Source organism: Alligator mississippiensis, chromosome 9 (genome assembly GCF_030867095.1).
Source record: "Alligator mississippiensis isolate rAllMis1 chromosome 9, rAllMis1, whole genome shotgun sequence".
NCBI classification, from domain to species: domain Eukaryota; kingdom Metazoa; phylum Chordata; order Crocodylia; family Alligatoridae; genus Alligator; species Alligator mississippiensis.
Genome location: NC_081832.1, coordinates 70,674,939 through 70,699,024, shown reverse-complemented (window position 1 = coordinate 70,699,024; position 24,086 = coordinate 70,674,939). Strand labels below are relative to the sequence as shown.

Here is a 24,086-nt window from a genome sequence, read left to right as displayed (position 1 = left end):
GTATCTACTTCCATTAATGTTTAAATAGTAAGGAAGCATCTCCAAAAGTCACTGTTAAGGAGTAAATTTGGTCTTTCCATTCACCACAAACAGTGCCATTATTATTTTTAAAAGCTTAAGGAGTGAGAGTGTGTAGTCCAGCCTTGTACAAAGCTCCTTGTTTGCTTTTTGTTCGCCAGGCATGCATCTTGATGCTGCAGCTCAGTTTGCAGCTTGCTAGCGGCAGTTCACCTGGGAACGTACATAAACACATCCATGCGAAAATCCAGACCTTCATTCTGACATCGCCTTTTAGAGAGTCTGGCATGCTTTGCAGGTGGAGTTTTTTAACTGTTGTTAATTGCTGATATATAAAAAGGTTGCTGTAATTTTTCATTATTTTGTACCTGGGGTCATTTACAGCAATGGACACATAAGTATCAAGCACATTTATTTATTTAGCATGATTGTTTCCCTGGTTTCAAAAGGGAAAAGAAATCCCAGTAGTTGCAGCCAAGTCTATGTAATTTTACAAGCAAATAGATAACAATGTAAACTACCACCTTTGCATACCCCAAAGTAAAGTGTACAGTTATTGATCTGGGAAGGTTATACTGGTGACTGAACACATCTTTCATGAGACTTTTCAAAATAGGACTATGCTCTACACAATTATAGCTCCTGCTTAATGAGTATTAATGCAATTAACCTGCTCACATTAACAGTATTAATGTATTAACACTGTGGGGTAGGTCAATATTATTAGCTCCAGATAAAAGAGGCCACACGATTTGCCGAAGTCACACAAGGCATCTGTGACAGAAATGTAAACAGGATCCAGACTTCTTGGCTAAGTACAGACAGTCAAAAAGCCCGAGGCTGAATCGATTCCATCTTCGCAGGTTGGTCTAAACTGAGTAGATTGAACCAGTATGCCAGTGAACAGACATTCATTTTTGATTCCAGAAATGCAGCTGTGTGCCTGCATGGCCCAAGCCAGAAGCCAGGGAGTGCTCAAGCATGCCTTCTGGCTCAGCTGGAGCAGACAGCTTGGGCCAAAGCTAACCCACCCACCCTGCTGGGGGAGTGGGGTGCAAAGCATCCTGGGATGCTGGTGGACTGTGAGTTCATGGGAATCTGGAGGGGATCTGGGACAGAAGTTCAATAAACCAATTTTACCAAAATTAGTTAAGTCTGATACTACATCTATCCAGGTTTATCTTTACCCAGTTTCAGCCATTTTGAAAGCAATGGATGTGCACTGAACAGCTAGGGACAGAAGTTACACATAAACAGGTTTAAGTGATCAGAAACTGGTTTAAACCTGTAACAGAACAAGAGTTCACTGCATATAAACCAGTTTCAAAATGGCTGAGACTGGTTTAAGATAAACCTGGTTAAATGTAGTATCAGACTTAACTGATTGAGGCCAGACCGGTTTACAAAACTTCTGTCCCAGACCCCTTTCCTAATTTAAGTTAAATCAGAGCCCCTCAGTATCCCAGCATGCTTTGCAGCCCTGGGCTGGGCTGGGCTGGGCTGCCTGCTCCAGAGAGCAGGGCTGGTCTTGCCCCTCTGCTCTCTTGGCCAGAGCAAGAGCGAGGGCATGGCCAGACGCCAGCCAGCTTGGCCCCTGAGGCAAAGCGGGCAGGGAGAAGGTTTATTCCCCTGTCCCTCCCCTCTCCCACCGGGGGACCTTAGCCAGGGTCTGCTAGCCACTGCCTCCACTGCTCATCCCCCGCCAGGCAGACCCCAGCTGGGATTCCCTGGGGTGAAAAGGGAGGGAGGGGGAATAAACCCCCTCCCTGCCCCCTTTGCCTCAGGGGGCCATTCCAGCTGGCATCTGACCATGCCCTCACCCCTGCCACTGGAGCAGTAAGTGGGGAGGGGCCCTGTCATGGTGTCCTAGGCACCACAAGCCTCTTCCCATTGTGGGACCTGAGCTGCGGGTGGGAGCGGGGTGGACAGAACTGCTGCAGCCTGCACAGGGCAAGCGGTGGTGGCAGGGCTTGGAGGGGTGACTACAGGGGCTAAGCAGAATTGTGGAGTAGCCATAGCCCCCCAAGACCCCCCTAGCATTGCCACCACTGCATGCCCTGCACAGGCTGCTGCAGCTCTGCCTGCTCCACTCCCACCTGTAGCGCAGCCCCCCACTGGTAAGAGGCTTTGCACTCCCTGGGACACCATGACAGGGTCCCTCCCCCCTCGCCGCTCCAGTGGCAACGGCATGGGCATGGCCAGATGCTGACCAGCATGGCCCCTGAAGCAAATGGGGGCAGAGGGGTTATTCCTCCCTCCCCTCTCCCTCTAGGGAACCTCAACCAGGGTCTTCCTGGCCAGGGGCTAGCAGCGGAGGTGACGGCTGGAGTTGGTAGACCCCAGCTGCAGTCCCCTGGTGGGAGAGGGGACAGAGGGGAAAATAAACCCCCTCCCTGCCCGCTTCGCCTTAGGGGGCCATGCTGGCCTGGTACCTGGCCATGCCCCCACCCCTGCCACTGGTGTAGCGAGGCAGGGACCCTGACTGGGACTGCTCCACCCCGGCCAGGCAGACCCCAGCTGGGGAGCCCTGAAAAAGCGGGGGGGTGGGGGGAGAAGGAGGAACAAACCCCCTCCCTGCCCCCTTTGCCTCAGGGGACCATGCTGGGCTGGTGTCTGGCCATGCTCCCTTCCTCTCACCCCCAAAAGCCTGGCACAGGCTGCTTCCCCCCTCCCTTTCAAGGCACACCCCACCTGGGGTCCCTGCCAGGTAGTTTGGGGGTTTAAACCCCTCCCCAAACATACTCAGGCCTCCCAGGGCCTGGTCACACCCCCCCCCCCCCGCCCCAGCTCAGCTTCCCTCCCACCTGGCCACTGTGGAAAGGAAAGGAGGGCACCCTCTAGCGCCCCCCGAATTCTGGCCTGAGTCACTGCAAGCATGTAGCTGCATTTCTGGAATCAAAACTGAATGTCTGTTCACTTGCTTATTGGTTCAATCTACGCAGCTTAGACTAACCTGCAGAGATTGAATCAATTCAGGCTCAGGGTTTTTTGAATGTCTGCACTTATCCCTGTTGTGTTACAGGTTTGAACCAGTTTCTGATCACTTATGCCAGTTTGTGTGCAATTTCTGTCTAGCCAGCTTACCTCCCAGGTTTGCACGTCAGTCACCAGACCGCGCTTTGTCTAACATGCATGCAACATGGCAATATCCCATTTGCCATTTTTTTGGTAACACGCATTTAAAACATAAAACCATGATGCCTGAAAAAGATCTTACTTTGTGTCTCAGGAGGGCTTTTTATTTAAAAAAAAAAAAATCCAGACATCAAAGATGTCCTCAGACCATCTTTTTTAAAACAGTGAGTGACATCCCCATGCACTTTAAGATTGCACCCTACCGATCTAAAAAACACTCAAATGTAAAGGAAAAGTATCATCCAGTCTTTGACATTTATTGTATTGCTTCATTACTGCAGCAGTGAGCAATCGGAAATAGTATGAATTTACTGACCCTACAGGCACACCCTACTCCAGCAAACTCCCAGTGAAGTGATTGGGATGTTCGGGTTAGTAAGACTGCAGGTTTGGTACTTGGGGAAAAATTCAGCTTTGAATCTTCACAACCCACTCCAGTCTATTTAGAAAGTATCGTGGATTTCTTCGGCAAACTCGATTCTTTTCTCTACCTTTCTCCAGGCTTTCTTTCCTCTTTGGTCTCTAAACAGAACGGTCTGTGATTAAAAGTAAGTTCCTTTGATTTATAAATTGCTTCTTTTGGGCTAATTGTACTTTAGTAATTCTACAATCTATTGGGCATTTCAAAACATGACTGTGGCCTCTCATCCACTCTATTAGGGCAATGCTGATGGAGGAGGCAAACAATACAGGAAAGAACAAGTGCTAAAAACATGTTTCTTCAATATGCTGGAAAACAAGGGGAACTCTGAAGAGAAATCTGATTGTAATGAATGTAATGATTAAAACAAGCCATTGCATGGGTTTTGTTTGCTGGCTGGGTACACTTGGCTTTTGTAATCATAATTGTGCTGCTGTAATACAAAATAATTGTATTGTGTTTTGTTTTGGGGGGAAAATGGAAAATATTTGGCTTGCTGCCCTTTTGACTCGGCAGCCTTTCACTGACTGGTCTGAAATTATGTCTGGCTTCAACAGCAGACCATAGTTCTGCATTCATTTCCAGTAGTTTTGCACTTAGTGCCATCCATATCTGTGTTTTACAAGTGTGAATTTTCACCTCCATGGAAGACTTTCCATTTTTCCCATTTTGCAAATGCAAGAATCAAAGGCACAGACTCTTACTGGCTTCATAAGGATTTTGGAGCGGGTAAGAAGGGCTAGAGCTACGAAGGAACTCAGGCACCAAAAATAAAACTTAAAGCATTTAGATGCCTAAATCCAAAAGTGCACTCCTGAGAGCCTCCACTTCTCCTCTAGCTTTTCACTAGTAAAGTTCTCTCTAACATCCTGATTCTAGAAATGCTAGAAATGTCTCCATTGGTGCTGAGCAGTTCAGCACCTATCTCATGTCTAAACCCCTTGGCCTCAATAAACTAAGTGTGCCCCAGCTGACATCGCCATTAGACATGTTCAGGGTATGCCTAGTATGCATCTGCAGGGCTCTGTCCATTGCATGGAAGCATGCCAGGCACGTAAAAGACAGGCACTACAACATTCAGCGATGCAGTCCTAAAGCCATGTGTGATTCTAGCCACGTGCTGACTCTGTAGCACAGATCAGCCAGGGGCCCGTGCCTTCATCAGCAGAACCATACTTTATTTTAATTTCTGTGGGTGAAATCCTGCTTTCCTGAAGTTAAAGTCAAGGTTCCCTTTGACTTCAGAAGCCTACTATTTCTCCCACAATGAACTGTTAGAGACTTAAAGCTTTGTATGTAATCCTTGAAGTTAAGGGGTGTTCCCCATTGAGTCAATGTATCTGTGCTCCAGCTCTGCCACTGACTTGCTAACTGACCTTTGGCAAGTTCCTTCACCTCTTTGGATCTCCTAGCATTCCTCCCTAAAAATTGGGCTAAATCATGGTTTCAACTATCTGCAAAGTGACATTTTTCTCCAAGAGCTGATATTTCTCCCCAGGGTATTCTGCATTTTAGTTTTCACAAGCTCCTTTGAAGTCCTTGATGAAGAAGTATAATGGTAGCTCTTGAAAGCTTGCTGTGGTTTACCTAAGATAAATATATAAGATTATCTCAATATTTGCAATATTCCCTTGTCCAGGTACAAGCTAAAGGCACTACCTTTAATACTGCAAATACTAAGGTTATCAAACTACAAATACTTTTCAGTAAGTAGCAACGTCAATTGGAAAAGCTTCAAGAGCCACTACTGTAGTGCAAAAGTGAAGGATATTCGTGGTTTTTTCTGATGACATTTCACCAGTGAAAATCATATCTCGCACCTTATACTAAGGGACTATGTTAAATCCCAGAGAAACAGCCTGGCTACACAAAAAAACAGTGCTTAGAATTTTCAAAATCTGCAAGTCCTATTTTCAAAAGTTAATTAGGTGCTTAGGAATCATTTGAAAGTGGGATTTAGATTTAGGTTCCTCAGTTCTTAAGTCAAAGGTGCTTTGGCATTTTTTACCCATCACTTGCATTTTCACATGGGGTGTAAAACAAAATTAGAAGCGAGGACGGGTGTATAACATGGGGGGAATGAAACCAGTCTAATGCTATCTTGACTTGAGGACAGTTTGATGAACTCTTCACATGAGAATAGGTGAATCTGCAGTATGAATAGTGTTGAAGATACAGTAGGAAACCAGCTCAGTAGCCCTGTTCGAGGGCTGTACAATTGCATGTTTGCATAAATGATATAGTGTAACTAATGCCATTCCCTCCACATTTAGAAATTAACTTCAAATCATTAGGACCATCTTCTACCACAGCAATGTAGAATATTTCTGATGCAGAGCAATTATAAGACAAGAAAGGGCTAAATATTCACCAGAGAAAATTGTGTGTCCTCAGGGAGACACTAGGATTACACCCCCCAGCCTCACCCCCATTGTATTTCAGGAGTCTGAGAAGGATTATTAAGGGGAAGCATAATACCCTGGTGCTTAATCGAGGATGCCCGTGTGAGTTGTTTCCCTGTATCCTCCTAAATTGCACAATCAAATAAAATGCACATTTAACGGGCAGCTTATTAGACGCACAAGCTGGGACACACTTATCCCACATCTAACTCCACTGACTTCTACAAGAAGGGACAGGACCCAGGGTGCTTGAACCAACTCTGCCTCTTGCTCTGATTATTTTCTTTTCTCTTACACCATAAGTCGCAAAGGGCAGATAGTGCAGGGGACATGCTACAAAGCAGCAGTGTCTGTAAGGCTATACATGAAAGCGAAGCTGTAGTTAGAATGAAGGTAGCTGTAGTCGCTTAGGGCTCTCTCACATCCATGTGGGGAAAAGCATTTATTGTCTCCCCTGCTCCCTTCCTGGGTCCCTCTGTCTGGTCTTTAATTAGGTATTTTTTGGCTCAGGTGTGGGAGAGGGGATGCTCTTGTGGACCCTGGTGATTGCCTGTGATAGCCGGGAGCTTGTCTCAGCAGCCCGGGGAGTCCATTCCAGTCCTAATGAAAAGTTCCTGTGTTGCATTGTTCCAGAAAGAGAGCGCTTTGCAGGGCTCGGGCTCTACCAGATCTGCTCTTAGCTAATAAGCCATACTGAGGAGGCTGTATCCCTCAGAAGGAGCCAGGATCACATTTGCCAGAACGTCTGTTCTCGCTCTGCCTTTCTCTTCAAGGTGTTTCTCTCCCGCCACCCTTGGGAAACCCACTCCCCTGCTTTTCCGCCAGGCCCCCGGAGCCCTCGTACACCTGGGGAAGCTCCCCTTCCTTGGGTCCATGTAGGTTTCACACGTAACCATCTGCTTGAGGAAGACTTTATAATAACACATCATTAAGCATTGATTTAAAGACAATCATCTTCCCTCTCTTTAATTTCACAGCACCTTTAAAACAGCTGCTAGGCTGCAGCAGGGACGATCAGCCAGACAGGAAACACATTGTTAGCTGCTCGCATTAAAACAGTAGAATGCATTAATTTATGAGCTCCTACTCGCTCTCCAAACGTTTTATTATGTTAATATCACCTTGATGTGTTGGGTAGGCCCTTGTGCCAAAGCCTCATTCGCACAGTATGTGCCATCCTAAATTACAGGCTGGATCCGTCCTGGAGCTGCCTTTGGAAAACTGGAGTAAACCATAAAGCACTAAAGTTAATATTATCTTACAGACTAACAACCAGTTAATACTCGACATGTGAATTCCATTTACTTCTTCTCTATATAACAAATAGCAAGTGTGGGATTGGACTGGTTCTGATTTTATGCAATTTATCTTCTTGATCCATTCCATATTCAGACACACATCCTTTATTTTTCAGCTATAGTTATACCCTGTGAAGTCAGAGCCCCTTAAACTTGGGAACAGCCAAGAGACACCCCGGCTTAAATTTTAAATGGTCCCTGCCCTGTCAGTGTCTCTTGGCAGCACAGGGATGCCACTGGAACGCCTTGGGTTTTTGCTATTTTTTTTTTCTGCACATGTGGGGAAAGGCAGAAAGAAAGAAATCTTGGAACTGAAGTCGGTGAGCATGGAAACCCCTGAGAGTCGGCTGAACTAATGCAAAGGGTCTTAGGAAAATGGATGGAGAGATGGAGAGGCAGATAGGCCAGATCACTCGATGGGTATAATTATTAATTTATTCTCTAACCCACAAAACACTCCCAGTGACGAAGGGTTCCTCTAAAGGCCAAGAATACAAAGGGTTCCTGCAATACTGTCCATTTCATCCTCTGGCTGATAGTATTTCTTGCTCTCACTTTGGTTTGGGCTCCAGCCTCATTGTGTGAATGCCACAAGCTTTCAGCCCCAGCACCAAATCTGCCCGGCTACCAGGCTTTATGTGCAAAATACCAGCTCTGACTTTCTACCAAATATTCTGCCCCGAGTCCTTTGCCTTCTTGCACTCAGCCTGATTAGCTCCAGCCCCGGGTTCACTTAGGAGTTCATTGCAACAACAAAGTGGTTAAAATCCCAGGTTTTTCCAGGGGCTTTTCCTTAAAAGAAAAAAAAAAAGTTGGTAACCCCTCCCCCACCCTCCCAAAAAAGGCCAAGGGAAATGAACTCTAATTGTGTCCCTTTTCCTGGCACCGGGGTCCTGTGAACTGCAGGCCTGGCGGGGAACACTGCATGCCTTCAGTAATGTGCACACACCTCTGGCCCAGTGATATCTTCTAATCCTGACTTCAACCCAAGGGCAAGCAGAAGTCCCCCCCAGCTCCTACCCAGAAGAGAGGAGCACAGACCAGGAAAATCAGAGGCCTTTTCTTCCCCTCCTCTCCCCCTGCTTGCAAATCCCTAGCCTCCGAGGCCTTCCCCTGCAGGTTGAGCCTGTCTCCTGCCTATGGAGCGATGCAAGGGCAGGTAAGGCCGGCTCCAGCCACTGGGGAGCAGGCCTGGGAGCAGGGAACCAGCCGCCCTCCTGCCAGGGGGATCCTAGCACAAGGGGCAAAAAGGAGGCGCTGCCTCCCGGGCCGGGCTCGGCAGCCTTCCCCGCTCCCCGGGGCGGGCGATGCAAGGCGCTGGGGGCCAGGGGAGCCCCCACCTCTCTCCACCCCGCTGTACGCCCAGCAGGAGGCGCTGCGCGGCGGCGGTGGCCGGGCCCCGAGCAGCCCCGGGGCCGGGCCAGGCTCGCCTGTGCCGGCTCCCGGAGAGACCCTGGCGCGCACGGAGCGGCGGCGGAGAGCAGCTGGCAGTCAGTGGGAGCCCGCAGGTGGGGCGGCTCGGGCTGCATCCCCCCGTCCGGCCCGGGGCAGCAGCTGCATTTCGGTGCAAAAAAATAACACCAAGAATCCCAACGCTGCGCCCCTCCCCGCGGCCTCCGGTCGGTCGCCCGGGAGCTGGTCCCTAGGCTCTCGCGGAGGAGGGCAGCTCCCAGGTGTGCGCTCGCCTCGCAAGCCGCGGGGGCTCAGCAGAGGATCGGGCCCGGGAGCTGCGCTGCAGCCGCGGGGAGTCTCGGGCTGGGCGCCCGGGGTCGGCGCCTGCAGAGCCCGTCTCCAGCCGGCTCCACGGGCCCGAGGGCTCAGCTTCATAGCGGCGAGAACCGGCCCCGCGGCGTCCCGGGCAGCCCCCGGCTCCGGGCGGCTCGTGGCTAGAAGTGGAAGGAGAGAAGCGGCCGGAGCCGGGGAGGGAAGGCGCGGGGCTGCCGCACAGCCGTGCCCCGAGGGCTTGTGCGAGCGGCGTCGCCGTCCAGGGGGCAAGCAAAGCGGGATGGTGCCGCCGCCCCGCGAGCCGTCCTGGGCTGAGAGCCCGGCGGGCTGCGGGCGTCCCGGGCTCCCTCCTGGGCGAGAAAAGAAAACAGCGGTGATGGTGAGGATGAGAGCAATGACAGTCCTGAACACAGGAATAGCAGTAATGATAGCAATAATAGGAACGGGAATCGTCTTGATAACGAGAGCAATAATAATAGTTATAATAAGGATAACAATCGTGGGGGTGGTGATAGCAATAATAATAACAACAATAATAGTAATAATAATAATAATGATGATGATAATGATAGCAATAATGATGGCAATAGTCATAATAATGATAACAGCGATGATAATAAGAGTAATAATGATGGCAATAGTAATAATAATGATGATGATAACAGCGAAGATGATAAGAGTAATAATGATAGCAATAATGATGGCAATAGTCATAGTAATGATAATAACAACAGTAGTCGTTGTAACTGGAATGATGATAGCAATAATGATGATAATAGCAACAGTAACAAAAATTATAGCAATGCTGATGATAGTCATGATAATAATAATAATGACAGTAATAATAATAGCAATAATAATGATGGTGCTACTAATAGTAATGATAGCGATACTAATTATAGTACTGATAAGGAGAGCATAATAATGATGGTGATATTAACAGTAATGATAATGATAGATAATCGTAATAGTAATAATAAGGGTAGCAATATTGTTGATAGTAATGATAATAACTAATAATAACGATAGTAGTACTGATGACAATAATAATGCTATAATAATAATAATGGTGATAGTAATAAAGTAATATTAAGGGTATTAATACTAATAATGATAATAAAGATTATAGTAATAATGGCAACAATAATAATGATGGTGATAGTGATAACAGCAATCGTAATAATAATGATAGCAGTACTAATGATGATGATCGTAATGATATTAATAGTAAAATAAGGAGAGCGATAATCATGATGGTGATAGTAATAGTAATGATAATAGTAAAGTCATAAGGATATCAATACTGCTGATGATAATGATGATAGTAATAAGGATAGCAATAATCATGATGGCGATAGTAATAGTAATGGTGATAATAATATCAATAATACTAATGCCAGCAAATGTTGCTGACGATGCTAGCAATGGCACTAGAGAGGTAACAGTGGCAGTGATGTTAGGATAACGGTGGTGCGGAGAAGCACGGGGCAGTCATCATCACAGACATTGCTACTTGCCCGCTCGGTGCCCGTGCTCCGTGTGTGGGTCCTTGTCCCAGCGGCCGCGCGCGGAGCTCGCTCGTGTCTGCCCTGCCGGTGCCCGGTGCCCGCGGAGCTGTTCGGTGAAACCGCTGCTTCTCCGAGAGTTTCTCCTGCGCGTTTCCTTCTTGGGCAGGGCCGGTCCGGGCTGCTCGGGCCCTCCCGAGAGCGGCTGGCTTGGCTGCCCGAGCCCGGGACAAACCTGAGGCTTCCTACCAGGCTGCGGAGCAGCGGCCCCGCTCCCCTTGACGGCTCCTTTCCTTGTCCACACAGATCCGTGTCATGGAGCCGAGCCCGTCCCGGAGCGTCCCCGCCCGCGCCGCCGCAGGTAAGACGGCGCCGCTGGGCCCCGCGGGGCTCAGCCCGCGGTTCTCCGGCTCGGGGACGAGTCTCGGACACGTGTCGCGCCGGGGTCCTTAGGTGACACACGGGGGAAGCTCTCGGGCCGGAGCGCCGCTAACGCGGGCTAAGTCCCGTCTGCCCGAACTGCCCTGGAGCCGGGGTTCGGGGCTCCCCCGCGCCGCGGCCGCTCGCAGGCTGTCGTTCCTGGTCGCACGGGCCAGCTGCGATCCGAGGAGGCTCCCGTGCTGCGTTTGCTCTGCAAGGGGGAGCGAAGCCCCGGCATTTACCCCGCGCCAGGGGGGAGCAGACAGCCGCTCGCTTTGCTGCGCCGGAGCAAAACCAAACTCCATCTCTCTTTTTGCGGGATCGGCACGAAGGGGAATTGTTTCCCGGTCCCAAACAGGAACACCAGGTCCCGGCGCGTTGTTACAGTGGTTTCAGCCTTGTAGGAAATGTCCCGATGGGGGGAAACGTGTCTCTCTCCCCCCCCCCCCCCCCCCAGCGTCCAGGTCCTGCAGCAATGAAGCAAGGGGAGTGGGGAGGGGGGCACCCAATGGAAACATACTCTCCGATTGCTCTTGTGTTTGCAGAGCCGGAGTCCGTCCCTAGGTGCTGGCGACACCCCGGGTCCCGGCTCCATCCACAGCTGCAGAAATAAGGCGCTGGGGGGGGGGGTGTTTCTGAATCTAAGACGGGGCCGATCCCCGCGCTGCCCCGAGCCTGGGGGCAGGCACCGTGCTCGGGGGATGGTGCCAGACACCGAAGAGACTCCTGTTGCGGGCAGGGGCGGGGAGCCCGGCGTCTTCCCAGCTGCCTGGGAGGAGAGCGGCTGTCCCAGCCGAGCCCGGGGGGATCTCTGCGTCTGTCAGGAAAAATTGAGCCTGCAGCTATTTTATTTTCCCCGGGTCCGACGAGCTCTGTCCCCAGGCCCCGCGCCTGCAGCCGCCCTGCCCGCCCCCAGCCCCGGGGAAGCTCGGGCTGTGCCTGCCACTGGAGCCGATCGCTCCGTGCTGGGCCGGGCCGGGAGGTAGCTTAGGAGGGAAGTAGGTGGGTCCAGGCTCATTGAAATGGTCTTGGGAGCTGGGAAGGGCCCGGGGAGGCTGCAGATCCGTGCCCTGGAGCCGGGAAACAAAGCGGAGGGACCCATGGGCCGGGCCGGACTTGGGGCAACAAAGCGGGGCCGGCTGCGGGGGGCTGTCCCGGCCCGGCGGCCGCGCTGGGAGCATCCCGGAGGGGCTGAGCCAAGGCCGGGGCCCGCAGTGTGCCGGGATCCCCCGCGGCCGGCGCTGCTTTATTGCCTGCAATCCAATAAAACGCGCCGTAAAAGTGGCCGGGCCCATCCCGCCTCCCCCGGCTCCGTACCTGCTCCCGGGCCGAGGATGGGCAGCGTCGCCCTGCCCCGAGTCTGTTTGCACGTGTGTTCGCGCCTCCCGGGCTGAGCTCCGGGATCGGGCTCTGTCTGCGGCCGGCGTGGCGGGCCGGGCCTGGGTGGATCTGGCCAGCCTGGATCTGCTTGTTTCACGTGGCGAAAACCCCACCTAAGCCCGGAGCACGCGGGAATACACCCCCGTGCACGCAGGCGCGGGTGCGAGTTGTCCCGCTTCTGCGCCCGGTTGTTTGGGCTCGAGCAAGGGAAGGAGCCAGCGGCAATGCCCAAAGCCGGAGCATCTCGCAGCGGGGTTGGGGAGCTCCTTTGTAGCAGGGAATTGGAGTTTTCTCCTGCACAGCTGCCCCGGGCCCGGCTGGGGCTGGGAGGGGAGGGGACACACGTGCACACTGCAGGAGCAGCTTGGCGCCCCGCAGCTCTCTCCAGAGCCGGGGGCACCCGCCGAGGTGCGCGGGTGCCTCCCGGGAAAACAGACACGCGGTCCCCGGGGCCCGGCCTGCGCCTCTGCTCCGCGATAAGAGATCAAAAGGGCCAGTTGCTCCCAGGGCGCCGACCCCGCACGGAGCTGGGGTGGCTGGGTCTGAACAAGATGCCCGCGGGCATAGGACGGTCCGTAGCGACTGCGGGGGCCCTGCCGCTGGGGCGGGCATTTGCGGTCTCGCCCTGCGGGGATCCCCCGGGGCTCCTGTTTCTCTGCGGCGATCCCCAGCGGGCGTATAGACAGGGCGGGGGAGCCCATACAGGCCCGGGGCGCCCCACTTCGGCCCCTCGGGGCTGGCTTGCTCCTCCCTTTCCAGGCCTGCAAAGCGCGACCCCCGGGCCTTTCCCCCGAGCGTGGAGGCGGGCTCTGGCCCGCGGGTCCCCGCCGCTCTCCCAGAAGGAGTCGCCCCGGGCAGCAGGGAGGAAATCGCGGGCTTTGAAAATCGCCCTGCGCGCATTTTCCGCGCCCCAAGCCCGGGCGGGATAGGGCGGGTCGGGCTTGCAGCACCCCTGCGGGAGCGGGCATTGCTGCTGCTGTCCCAGCCGGGAAAGGGGGTGCTGCAAACCCGTCCCAGCCGGGAAAGGGGGTGTAGCATCTCCTGCCAGGGCCGGGCTCAGACGGGGCGCGGCTTGGTCCTAGAGGAGTGGGGACGCTGCCTTGCCCCACTCCTTGGCCTCGCCAGCCGGGATACCACCACCCCCCCAGTGTGTGCTGGGGCAGCCCACAGCCCCGGGGTGAGAAGGGCCTGCAGCTCTTCCCGTCGAGCAGCCCCGGCCCCGCTCCTTGGGAAGCGACACGGCCCAGGGCAAAAAGCGACATCAGGGAGCTGAGGTCGATTGTGACATCACTGGCGGCGGCTGTGGCGTCACAATTGGCCCCGGCTCCCCGCGTACGTGGGTGCCAGGCAGGCCCTGCGACCCCACTGCCCCGGGGCCCCCGGGGCCGGGGGCTACGAAGCGGCCTCCCTGGTTGCTTCCCCGTCACCTCCGCTGGGACTAGGGGATTTAGAGGCACTAAGGGGTGTTCCCCGCCGCAGTCCAGTGCACCCCAGGCGGAGGGAGGCAGGCCCGGGCCCCGGGGAGGACTGCAGCGGGAGGCTCCCGTGGGCACGCCCGAGAGCACCGACGCTCCGGATGCCCACGGGCGCTGCGGGCGGACTTGCCCCAGCCTTGACCCGAGCCCCCCGGCCTCCTCCCCTTTAGGCCACAGGTTCACCCGCACGTCTCCTGAGAGCCGGGACCAGGGCCGAGGTGCTCCCCGAGGCCCCTCTCTCCCCCCAGGCACTGGGCGTTATAGTGAGACTAGCGCCCTCCCCAGCACAAGGGCCAGGCCCAGGGGAGGGGGGACAAGGAGGAATGTACTTTACCCCGGCAATGTGGGGGAGGGAAGTTGTTAGAGAACAGGGCGGACACGGGTGGCATGAGATGCGCACAGAAGCCCCACCTCCCTTGTACCCCGCATTAAGCAGCGTGGGAGAAGCAGCGGACAGTCAAGTCAGCACGTCTGTTCGCCCACCCGCCGGCGCATCGCGGCCTGGAGGAGCCTCCTTTTCCCCAAAAAAAGCTGCAAGCAAAGAAAAGGAGCGGTGCAGGGTGTAGGCCACCCCCAGGATAGCCGGAGCCTGGGTGCAAATCGCTGCTGTCCGCCCCCACTCAGCTCCTATCACCCCGCCGCAAGGCAAGGCTGCAGGGCCAGCCTCCCTCCGGGAGTCCTCAATCCGATCCGGCCTGGCAAGGGAGAGAGACCCCCAGGCCAAGCACACCCCAGCCAGGGCCGAGCGGGACACACCGGCGGGGCAGAGTGGATGGATGCCCCGTCGGGCTGCCAGGGCGCTCGGCCTACCCCGCTGGACTCTTCCCCAGCCCTGATGGCGCAGCCACCAGCATCCCGGGGCCAGTCACCTGCTCCCAGCCCGGCCCCGGCCCAGTTGCAGAGAAGCCCTTTCCCCCGCGGCGTTGCGCCCATCTCCCTGAGCTGCTGGTCCCTAAGGCGCACCGAGGGGCTGAGCTCCAGACCGGGACGCGCGGTGCAGCCGGGCCAGGGCTGCCGTCCGGGCCGCGCCCGCGATCCTGTGACCCCGGGTGCTGCAGGACCAGGGCCTGCCCCGTGCCCGCATCCAGGCCTGGGAGCTGCCCTCTCCCGCCCCGGCGGCGGGACCCACCCGGGGCCGCCAGCCCTGGCCAAAGGGAGTCCCCAGGGCCCGCATCCTTCCTGCCCGCCTCGGAGCTCCCCCTTGCCCGCAGACCCGCGCGGGGTCAGGCCGCTGCAGCCACGGCGCAGGCCGGTGCCCCGTCCCCCCACGCGCGTCCCCATTCACCCCCAGGGGCGCCCCCTCCCCCGGGGCCAGAGCCCCCGCAGCGCCCCGGCCCCGAGCCGTCCCGTCGGGGGGAGCCCCGGCTCTGCCTCCCAGAGGCGGGCAGGCGGCTGGTGCACGTAGCCGGTGCCTGCGGGAGCCCCGCGGAGGAAATCACTGACTTGGGGGAAAGTTGGGAGCGGGGGGGGCGGGAGGGGGCGGGGGCACCTGATTGGTCTGGGGCGGGCGGGGATAAGACGTCGCTTCCTCCGGGGCGAGCCCAGCGCGGGGCATCACCCGGGAGCGGCGCTGGCGCGGGCGGGCGGGCAGATCAGGCCCCGCCGGGGAGCGCGGCGGCTTTAAGAGCCGCCTGCCAGGGCGCCTGGAGCGGGCTCGCCGACCGAGAGCGCGGCGCGCGGGCAGGCAGGGCTGGCACCGCGGGCGGGCGGGCAGCGGGACGGGGCGGCTCGAGCCTCGCGGGGAGGAGCCGGCGGCGACTCCGGGCGTCTGTTCCCAGCCAGGTCCCTCGCATCGCCGCCGCCTGCCGCCCGCTCCGAGCCGCGGCCGGGCCGAGCCGCGGCTCCGCTCCCGCAGCCTCGACGAGAACCGGGGGGACGCGCGCGGGGAGCGCCAGCGCTGCCTCCTTCGTGTGGAATAAACACCTGCCGGCCCCGCCCCGCCGCGCCGCCGGCCATGGACTCCTTTAAAGGGGGCATGAATTTGGAGAGGCTGCCGGAGAGCCTGCGCCCCCCGCCCGCCCACGACATGGCCTCCGGCTTCCATCTGCAGCGCGCCGCCGAGCCCCGCGACCCGCTGGACAACTCGGCCAGCGAGTCCTCCGACACCGAGGTGGCAGGTAACGCAGCCGCGGCCCCGCGCACGGACGAGCTGCCCCGCGCTAGGACGCCGCAGCACAGACGGCGCCTCCGCGGGACACCGAGCCGGGGTGGGCCCCGCGGACACGCGCTGCTCGCCGGCCGGCCGCGAGCGGGAGCAGGGCAGCGAGCAGCGGGCGCCGGGGCAGGTCCGGGCAGGCGCAGTCCCGATCCCCCGCGCGCGCCAGAGCCGTCCCCTCTCGCCGAGCGGGGCGGCGGGGAGAGTGGAGCCCAGGCCGGGGGCTGCACCGAGCTCCGCTTCCTGCACGGGCCTCCCCGGCCGTCCCCGCCTCGGGTGGAGGGGGAGCCGCCGGTTGCCCGTGTGCAGCCGGGCCGCAGCGAGGGCCTGCGAGCTGCAGCGCGGCGACACGGGCCCGCTCGGGCCTGGGCTGCTCCGCGGCGGGGGGCTGCCGCTCGGGGGCGCGGGGCGGCCCGTGCTCTGCGCCCGCCGCTCGCACCCGGGGGAGGCGCGCGGGGCTCGGGGCAGGCGGCGACCGGCGGCTTCCGCCAGCTCCGGGGGACCTGCACCTCGGCTGTGGTGGTGCTCACGGGCGGGTGTGTGTGCATGGGGCCCGGCGCAGAAATTCAGTGTATATGTATATACAGTATACCTATACATATATAATATATATCCATACACGTGTGTGTGTGTGTGCACAATACACACACGCGCGCATATATGCCTGTGTGTTTATAACGTGTGTCGATATCTGTGTTTATAACGTGTGTCTATGTCGGTGTGTGTGTGTGTGTGTGTGTATATGTGTGTGTGTATGTATATATATATATATATATACACACACACATGCACATTATTTGGAAATAATTGTATAAATTCTATTTATATTGTGTGTCTATATATAATGTGTGTATTATATAAATATATACACATGCGCATTTCATAGAATTGCGTGTATTATGATAGATATATGCACGCACATATTTGTGTGTGTGTATATATAATGTGTTGAAATCTATCTATATATATATATGTAACAGAAACATACACGTATGTATTCTTTTATACACACACGTGTGTGTATTTAAAACGTGCTTGCAACTATATATCATGCGTTTGTGTATATATACATAAATATATGTGTGTATCTCTATAAAAGTGTGTGTGTACGAATGGTGTGTGTATGTATGTGTATACACGTGTGTGTGTGTGTGTATATATACATATTTTATAGATAGATATATGCACACATATTTATTTATTATATATGTATTTATTTATGTGTGTGTGTATATATAATGTGTGCATATATATATATAATATATATATATATATTAGTGTGTGTTTATAATATATACATGCACATTATATAGAAAGAATTGTATGTATTTTCTTTAGGCGCACATAGATTTTCCCTATATACACATAGTAAAATATATAGAAACTTGAATATATATCTATATATTGATATAAAATATACATTCATAAATAGATATAAGTGAATGCATATTTTATTAAAACGATAATATATATAAACTCCCCCCGGAAAATATTTTTTAATCCCCCGATTCTCTGTTTTTAGTCAGAGTTCGTTTGCAGAATCCCGAGCTGCCCGTGTGCAACTCCAAAAATCTGTTCAAAAAATGAAATTAATTGAAGATTAAATAAAAAATATTCTCCTCCACGGCTGAGTCCCTGACTGAGGCAGATTTTATTTTGTTTTGTTTTTTAATTCCCCTGTCACGCCGAGCGCTGCCCAGTGGAAGCTCTTCGTGCAGCCCAGGTCACACACGGGGAAACTTTAGATCTGCAGCTCACAGCATTCCCCCCCGCCCTTCTTTTCTTTGCTGCTCGCCGAAACCTCCCGTGTTTCTCGATCTCGCGTTAAATAAATTCCAACCACAAAAAAAAAAAAGAAAGAAAAACGGCAAAAAGAAACTCGCCTTTTCAATTAGGGAATGTTTTATTTTACACTCCTGACATTTTAAAAGGTTAACAAGGTGGGAAGATGGCCAAGGACAACAACGACAATCGAGCGACCATTTCGCTTTAGATTGAGGGACGTCAAAAAAGAAAATCCCCTCCAAGCAAAGAAAGGGCTGGAGCGGGGGTTGTTTCCTACATGCTTTCCCCTTAAAACCGTCTGATTTTTTTGACAATGGAAGTGTTCTCCGCGCGGCTCAGCGGCGTGTCAGTTTCAGGCCGTGCGTGTCAGTTTCCGAGCCGCCCGGCCTGCGCCGGGGAAGGAGCCGGGCTGCTGCGGAGCAGAGCCCGCACGGGGCCGGCAAACGTTGTCTCTGCTCCGCTTTAAGGGAAATCGCTGGGCCGGGCCAGCCGGGCTCGAGCCGGGTTTTGCAGCGCTGCGGGGAAAGCAAAGATCCCCCATAGGAGCAGCGGTTTTCTGCCCGGTGCTTGGAGCAGGGAGGCCCGCGGGATCCCCGTGTGTCCCCGTGTATTTACAAGGGTTTTTTTCTTTCTTTCCTTCTCCCGCCCCCGCCAGACAAGGAGCGCAGCGGCGAGCAGAAGAGCGAGGACGGCACCGCCGAGGACCCCGCGAAGAAAAAGAAGCAGCGGAGGCAAAGGACGCATTTCACCAGCCAGCAGCTGCAGGAGCTGGAAGCCACTTTCCAGCGGAACCGCTACCCGGACATGAGCATGCGGGAGGAGATCGCCGTGTGGACCAACCTCACGGAGCCGCGGGTCCGGGTAAGCAGCGCGGCGTGGATTCGGAGTCACTCCGGCGGCGGCGGGGGGTGCCTGATCCTGGCCGGGCGCCGGTTCCTAAGACTGAAATGGGCAGATGCTTTGTTAAAAGGCCTCCTAAACAGCCCTGCGACGGGCGGAAAGTGAGGGGAGAAATCCAACCCAGCCTCCCTATGGGCAGCTCCCTGCGAAGCGCGCTGGTGGCGGGTTACGTTTCCCTTGCTCTTGTCCCTGTGGCCGTGGAGCCCCCGCCAAAGGGCTCAGCCTCGGCCTTTAGGAGCCCCCTTGGATATTTTTATATAGGATAGCGAGATGCATGTTACCCCGGGTTATTTCTGCAGCGGCGCTGCTGGGTGCGGTGTCTTCTCTCCCGCCCGCGCGGGGTAGAGCCCCTCGCCCCGCCGGTCCTGCGCCCAGCGCCTGGGCAGCGGGGTCGTCGTTAAACAAAGCCAATCAGCCGGATCAGGCGCCGGGCTCGGCCGGCCGGGCTCCCTGCTAGCGCGGGGCAGAGCCAGGGCAGCACCCGGAGGCGGCTCAGCCCAGGTGGCTGCGCTTGCGGCTCCCAGCTCGGCAGCAAGGGATCGCGCCCGGAGAAATAAAAAGCCCCCACAACCCCGTGTCTGGCGCAGCCCCCAGCCAATCCGCCCATCAAGCTGGCGTTAGAAAGCAGGGGCAGGATCGCTCCCCCGCCAGCATTGTTGCTGCCCCGGGATAGCAGGGAGCAAATGAAGCACTGGGCAGCTCTGCGCGAGGGGGGGGAGGGGGCTTGGCTCGCGTGTTCCCGGACCGCAGATCTGCCGGGGGGTGGGGGGCTGCTCTGGCAGCCACAGTTCACCCGATCGCCCTTGTTTTCAGGAAACCCCTGTCTGGAAGCCCCTTCCGAGGGCCCAAACCGAGCCTGGCCCAGGTCTCTGTGCGAGATGCTGATTATTTTTCCAAGCAGCCTCCGCGATCCTTTTCCCCTCCAGGTTTCCACCCTGGCCTGGCTGCTTCTCCTCTCCCCGCCCCGGGCTCCCCTCGCCCGCAGCCCCTGCTGCAGCCCCCTCGCTCGGGGCACGGGGCCCTTGGGGAGGGGGGTCCCGGCTGCTCGAAGCCCCGCAGGGAAGGGAGCGATCCTTGTTTCACCTGGAAAAGCAAAGGCCTGTGCTGCTGCCTGCCCCCCTCTCACTGCCCGGGCCCAGAGCGGGCGCCGGGTCCTGCTGCCCGGGTACCGGGATCCGGGACGGGGACCCCCGACTTCCCCGGGACCTAGCCCAGCCCCCGGGGCCCGCTCTCAGACCCTGCAGGCCAGCGCGGCCCACGCGGGCGGGTGCTTCTTCCCTGGGCGAAGCAGCCTGATCCAACCCCCTGGTTTATGATCTGTAACAGGGGAGTTTTATTAGGGGCATTAGAGCTCGAAAACGCGGCCGGGCCAGCCCGCATCGGAGCCGGGCAGGGCAGGGCAGGGCAGGGCAGGGCAGGGCAGCGCGCTGGAGCGGGGCCAGCTCATCCTCTCTGTAAATAAGAGCGGTAACATGCGGGGCTGAGAGGCGCAGACACCTACGGACCTACACACACAGGCGGAGAGCGGCAGACTCAGCGTGCTCGACACAGATGTGCGTGCACAGGCAGGCGGACAGACACGCAGGAGCAGGGAGAGACGCGCAGCTACACAGGCAGACAGAGGCAGAGCTAGACCCATACGGAGATCAACACGCAGGCAGAGACAGACGCACAGATCCTCACACTCGGGGAGAGGCAAAGATAGACGCGCGCACACACACACACAGAGGCAGGGCACACTTCGATGCACACACTCCGGCAGAGGTAGACGCGCGCACACACACACAGAGGCAGGGCACACTTAGATGCACACACTCCAGCTGAGGTAGACACGCACGCACACACACACAGAGGCAGGGCACACTTAGATGCACACACTCCAGCAGAGGTAGACGCGCACGCACACACACACAGAGGCAGGGCACACTTAGATGCACACACTCCGGCAGAGGTAGACGCGCGCACACACACACACAGAGGCAGGGCACACTTAGATGCACACACTCCGGCAGAGGTAGACGCGCGCACACACACACAGAGGCAGGGCACACTTAGATGCACACACTCCGGCAGAGGTAGACGCGCGTACACACACACAGAGGCAGGGCACACTTAGATGCACACACTCCGGCAGAGGTAGACGCGCACGCACACACACACAGAGGCAGGGCACACTTAGATGCACACACTCCGGCAGAGGTAGACGCGCACACACACACACACAGAGGCAGGGCACACACACATGCACACACTCCGGCAGAGGTAGACGCGCACGCACACACACAGAGAGGCAGGGCACACACACATGCACACACTGCGGCAGAGAGAGAATCGGGGGCAGGAGCACAGATGCACGCGGCACCCCGCCGTCGGGCAGAGCCGGCAGAGCCCGAGCCGCGGGTGCAGGGCAGCCGCCCGGGGCCGGGCCGGGCCGCGCCGGGCCGCGCTGACGCCGCTGTCCCCGCAGGTGTGGTTCAAGAACCGCCGCGCCAAGTGGCGGAAGCGGGAGCGCAACCAGCAGATGGACCTGTGCAAGAACGGCTACGTGCCGCAGTTCAGCGGGCTCATGCAGCCCTACGAGGACGTGTACGCCGGCTACCCCTACAACAACTGGGCCGCCAAGAGCCTCACGCCCGCGCCGCTCTCCACCAAGAGCTTCACCTTCTTCAACTCCATGAGCCCGCTGTCCTCGCAGTCCATGTTCCCGGCGCCCAGCACCATCTCCTCCATGAACATGCCGTCGGGCATGGCGCACTCCGCCGTGCCGCCCATGGCCGGCTCCGGCCTCAACAACATCAACAACCTCAGCGGCTCCTCGCTCAACTCGGCCATGTCGTCCAGCGCCTGCCCCTACGGCCCGCCCGGCTCGCCCTACAGCGTGTACCGGGACACGTGCAACTCCAGCCTGGCCAGCCTCAGACTGAAATCCAAGCAGCACTCGGGCTTCGGCTACAGCGGCCTGCAGAGCCCGGGCTCCGGCCTCAACGCCTGCCAGTACAACAGCTGACGGTGCCCCGGGCCGGGGCCCGACGGGGCGGGCGCCGCGGACTTGGACTGGAAAGAACGCGAGTGAGAAGCGGATGAGATGCGAGGGGGGAAGAGAAAAGAAACCTTAAACAGAGGGGGAAATAATAATAATAAATAATAATAATAATAAATAATAATAAATAATAACGAGGATGGGAAAAGAAAGGACCAGAATTTTTTGCTTCGTGTCCTAGCAGAGACCCCGACACCGAAGACATGGATGAGTTGCAATTTTTCTCTGGATGATGCGGGTTGTGTGTGTTTACTTGAACTTGCACAGACGTCTCGGAGAGCGGCCACTTTATAGCGCTATGGGGGGGGGGGCCGGCGGAGGGGCTGTGCTGGCCCGCGGGGCTGGGGGGTGGGGGGTTTACCACTGACAAGAGCCGGCCTCGGGCCAGGTGGCAGATGCGGGCAGATGGAGAGAGGGGAGGGGGAGGGAAAACCAAACCAAACCTTAGGTCTGAAACTATTAAACCTGCGAATGCCAAGGGTCAACCACTTACCTATTTATACCTGCCGCTACCTTGTGCCGGGCCGTGAATAAACTGGTTTTGAAAGTGCATGATTCTTCATGGGTTTTTTTCCTCGAGACACCTAGGGCCAGGCAGTCCTTGGTACCGCGGTCTCCTCCACGAGACTGCAGCGCCCCGGCCCCCTCCAGCCACGCTGAGCCGGGCACGCTCCCCGCAAGCCTTCCCCTGAGCATGAAATGATCAGGCATGGTTATTTAAAGGCGGTGTTTTAAAATTCCCTTATTAAAGAAAAGAAAAAAAAAGCTAGAGAGTCTAGAAGGAGAAAAAAAAATCATGTCACGTCTCTGTTCAATGTGACATTAAATGTCATGGAAAAGAGATTAAATGTCACGAGGCCGGTCCCGATCCTGCATCTCTGGCCCAGCCCTAGCAGCCTCCTGGCCAGGAAGCAGTTGCTTGTTTTTTCTGCTGTGAAGGGAAAACAAGGAACCAAAAACCCTGCTGTGAAGGCGGCTCCGGTCTCCAGGTGTTCTCCTGTCAATGTAGATACTTCCCCAAGCGCTTGTTGGCAAAACCAGCCCCAGCCCTGGACGTGCTGCCTATGATCTATGCCTCCGCATACAAAACGCATATGAAGTTGAATTGCAGGCATATCTGTTGCTTCTTTTTTCTCTAGTTTTTGTGGATACTTACTACCTGTACATGAGCACGCCCCGTGCTAGAAACGCGCGCGGGGCTTCTTTTCTCCAGTGTATTTTCCCACCTGTGGTCCGCGCTGCGCTGGGTGTTGCCATGATGCTGTTGTGAATAAGGCTGCGGTATATCTATTGTTTTAGAAGTTATGTTTTGTGATTTTTTTTTCCTCAAAAAAGGAAGAGCATGGGAATAAAAACAACCAAACAAAAAAAAAAACAAAAGAAAAAAAAAGAACAAAAGCAGAAACTCCAGACACGCTTTTAATGGTCTTTTCTAGCTGCCTTGGCGAGCTCAACCTCCGGCAAACGGCAACAAAGGCAGGGCGGGGAGCTCTCCCAGTGGCTCGGCCGCGCGGGGCCCGGGCGCTGGTCGCGCGTGGGGGCGGCGGGATCCGGGCCGCGGCCGCGTGCGCGCAGCGCTGGGGCTGGGGCTTCCAGCCGGGGGGCGCCCAGAGCAGCGGGGATCGCCCCCACCTCCGGCAGGATAAAAATCCCTCTTTAAACGTGCTTGTTTGCAAGATTCCCCGCACGCAGGGCGCCCCAGTGCCCCAGTGCACGCGGTGCCTGCCCAAGCCACTGGGTTTGGCTGGAAAAGGTCCTTTTTTGTTTTATTTTATTTTCTTTGCGGTGCCCCCGCGCAGGTCTCGCCGCCTGGCTTGCTCTGCAGCCCCCCGGCGCTGCTGGGGGCTGGGAGCGGCCCCTCCACCGTGTCCCCGCGGCAATCCCGCCCCGCGCAGCCCCGCGCCGCGCGCCCTGGCCCAGCCTTGGCCAGCGATGGCAACGCGGAGCGGGGCGGGGGGCGCTGCTGGGGCCCCGGGACCACGTCCGGGAGGGAGGGAGGGAGCTTCCGACCGCTTTTGAGTGAAACTTCTTGGGGAGGGGGAGAAACCTGCTGGGGATCCGGCTCTGAAAATCCCTCTGCGCTGGACCCGCGCCGCCTTGTGCTGCTGCGCCCCTGCGGACGCCTGCGACTCCCGCCCAGGCTTCCCGGGAGAGGCCCCTGGCTGGGCCTGGGGATCAAGCAGGGTCGCGGGGTCACCGGGCATCGCCAGCGCCCCAGAGTCCCCCCACCCCTTGCCCCCAGGCACGCAGCGGTGTGTGAGCAGCTTTCAGCCCAGCAGCGCCGGGACCAGGGCCGGCTCCTTCCAGCACCTTTGCAGGAGGCGGCTGGGGAACCTGGGGGCCTGGATCAGCCCCACTCCCTGCCTCCCCGGGGAATCAGACCAAGGAGAGCGCAGGGAAGGTGAAGCTGCAGGTCCAGGTATGCTC

General features: G+C 56.5%; 1 protein-coding gene and 1 long non-coding RNA gene across 5 annotated transcripts; one reads left to right on the top strand and one right to left on the bottom strand.

The window, feature by feature from the left end:
- Positions 1-3,231: 3,231 nt before the first annotated feature.
- On the bottom strand, positions 3,232-8,545 carry LOC109280948 (uncharacterized). The gene is made up of 2 exons (XR_002087439.2): positions 7,098-8,545; positions 3,232-5,161 (listed from the first exon to the last, which is right to left on the bottom strand). It is a non-coding gene; the product is annotated as an uncharacterized LOC109280948 (long non-coding RNA).
- PITX1 (paired like homeodomain 1) lies at positions 8,407-21,984 on the top strand. 4 transcript variants are annotated; one of them, XM_019478625.2, is made up of 4 exons: positions 8,407-8,433; positions 10,811-10,865; positions 18,375-18,580; positions 21,087-21,984. In XM_019478625.2, exons 1-4 carry the CDS (start codon positions 8,422-8,424, stop codon positions 21,624-21,626), a joined length of 813 nt encoding a protein of 270 aa, XP_019334170.1. In that variant the 5' UTR covers positions 8,407-8,421; the 3' UTR covers positions 21,627-21,984. The 4 variants fall into 4 exon arrangements, with proteins under 4 accessions (XP_019334170.1, XP_019334168.1, XP_019334169.1 ...); XM_019478623.2 differs by lacking the exon at positions 8,407-8,433 and adding an exon at positions 8,543-8,782; XM_019478624.2 differs by lacking the exon at positions 8,407-8,433 and adding an exon at positions 9,097-9,378.
- The last annotated feature ends 2,102 nt before the right edge of the window (positions 21,985-24,086 follow it).

What these genes read in the sequence shown, in the direction of transcription:
- PITX1 (XM_019478623.2), top strand. Translation starts at nt 8,582, where the DNA reads ATGCAAGGCGCTGGGGGCCAGGGGAGCCCCCACCTCTCTCCACCCCGC. An exon ending in CAGTCAGTGGGAGCCCGCAG is followed by an intron (nt 8,783 to 10,810) that starts GTGGGGCGGCTC and finishes TTGTCCACACAG; the next exon opens with ATCCGTGTCATGGAGCCGAG. An exon ending in TCACGGAGCCGCGGGTCCGG is followed by an intron (nt 18,581 to 21,086) that starts GTAAGCAGCGCG and finishes CTGTCCCCGCAG; the next exon opens with GTGTGGTTCAAGAACCGCCG.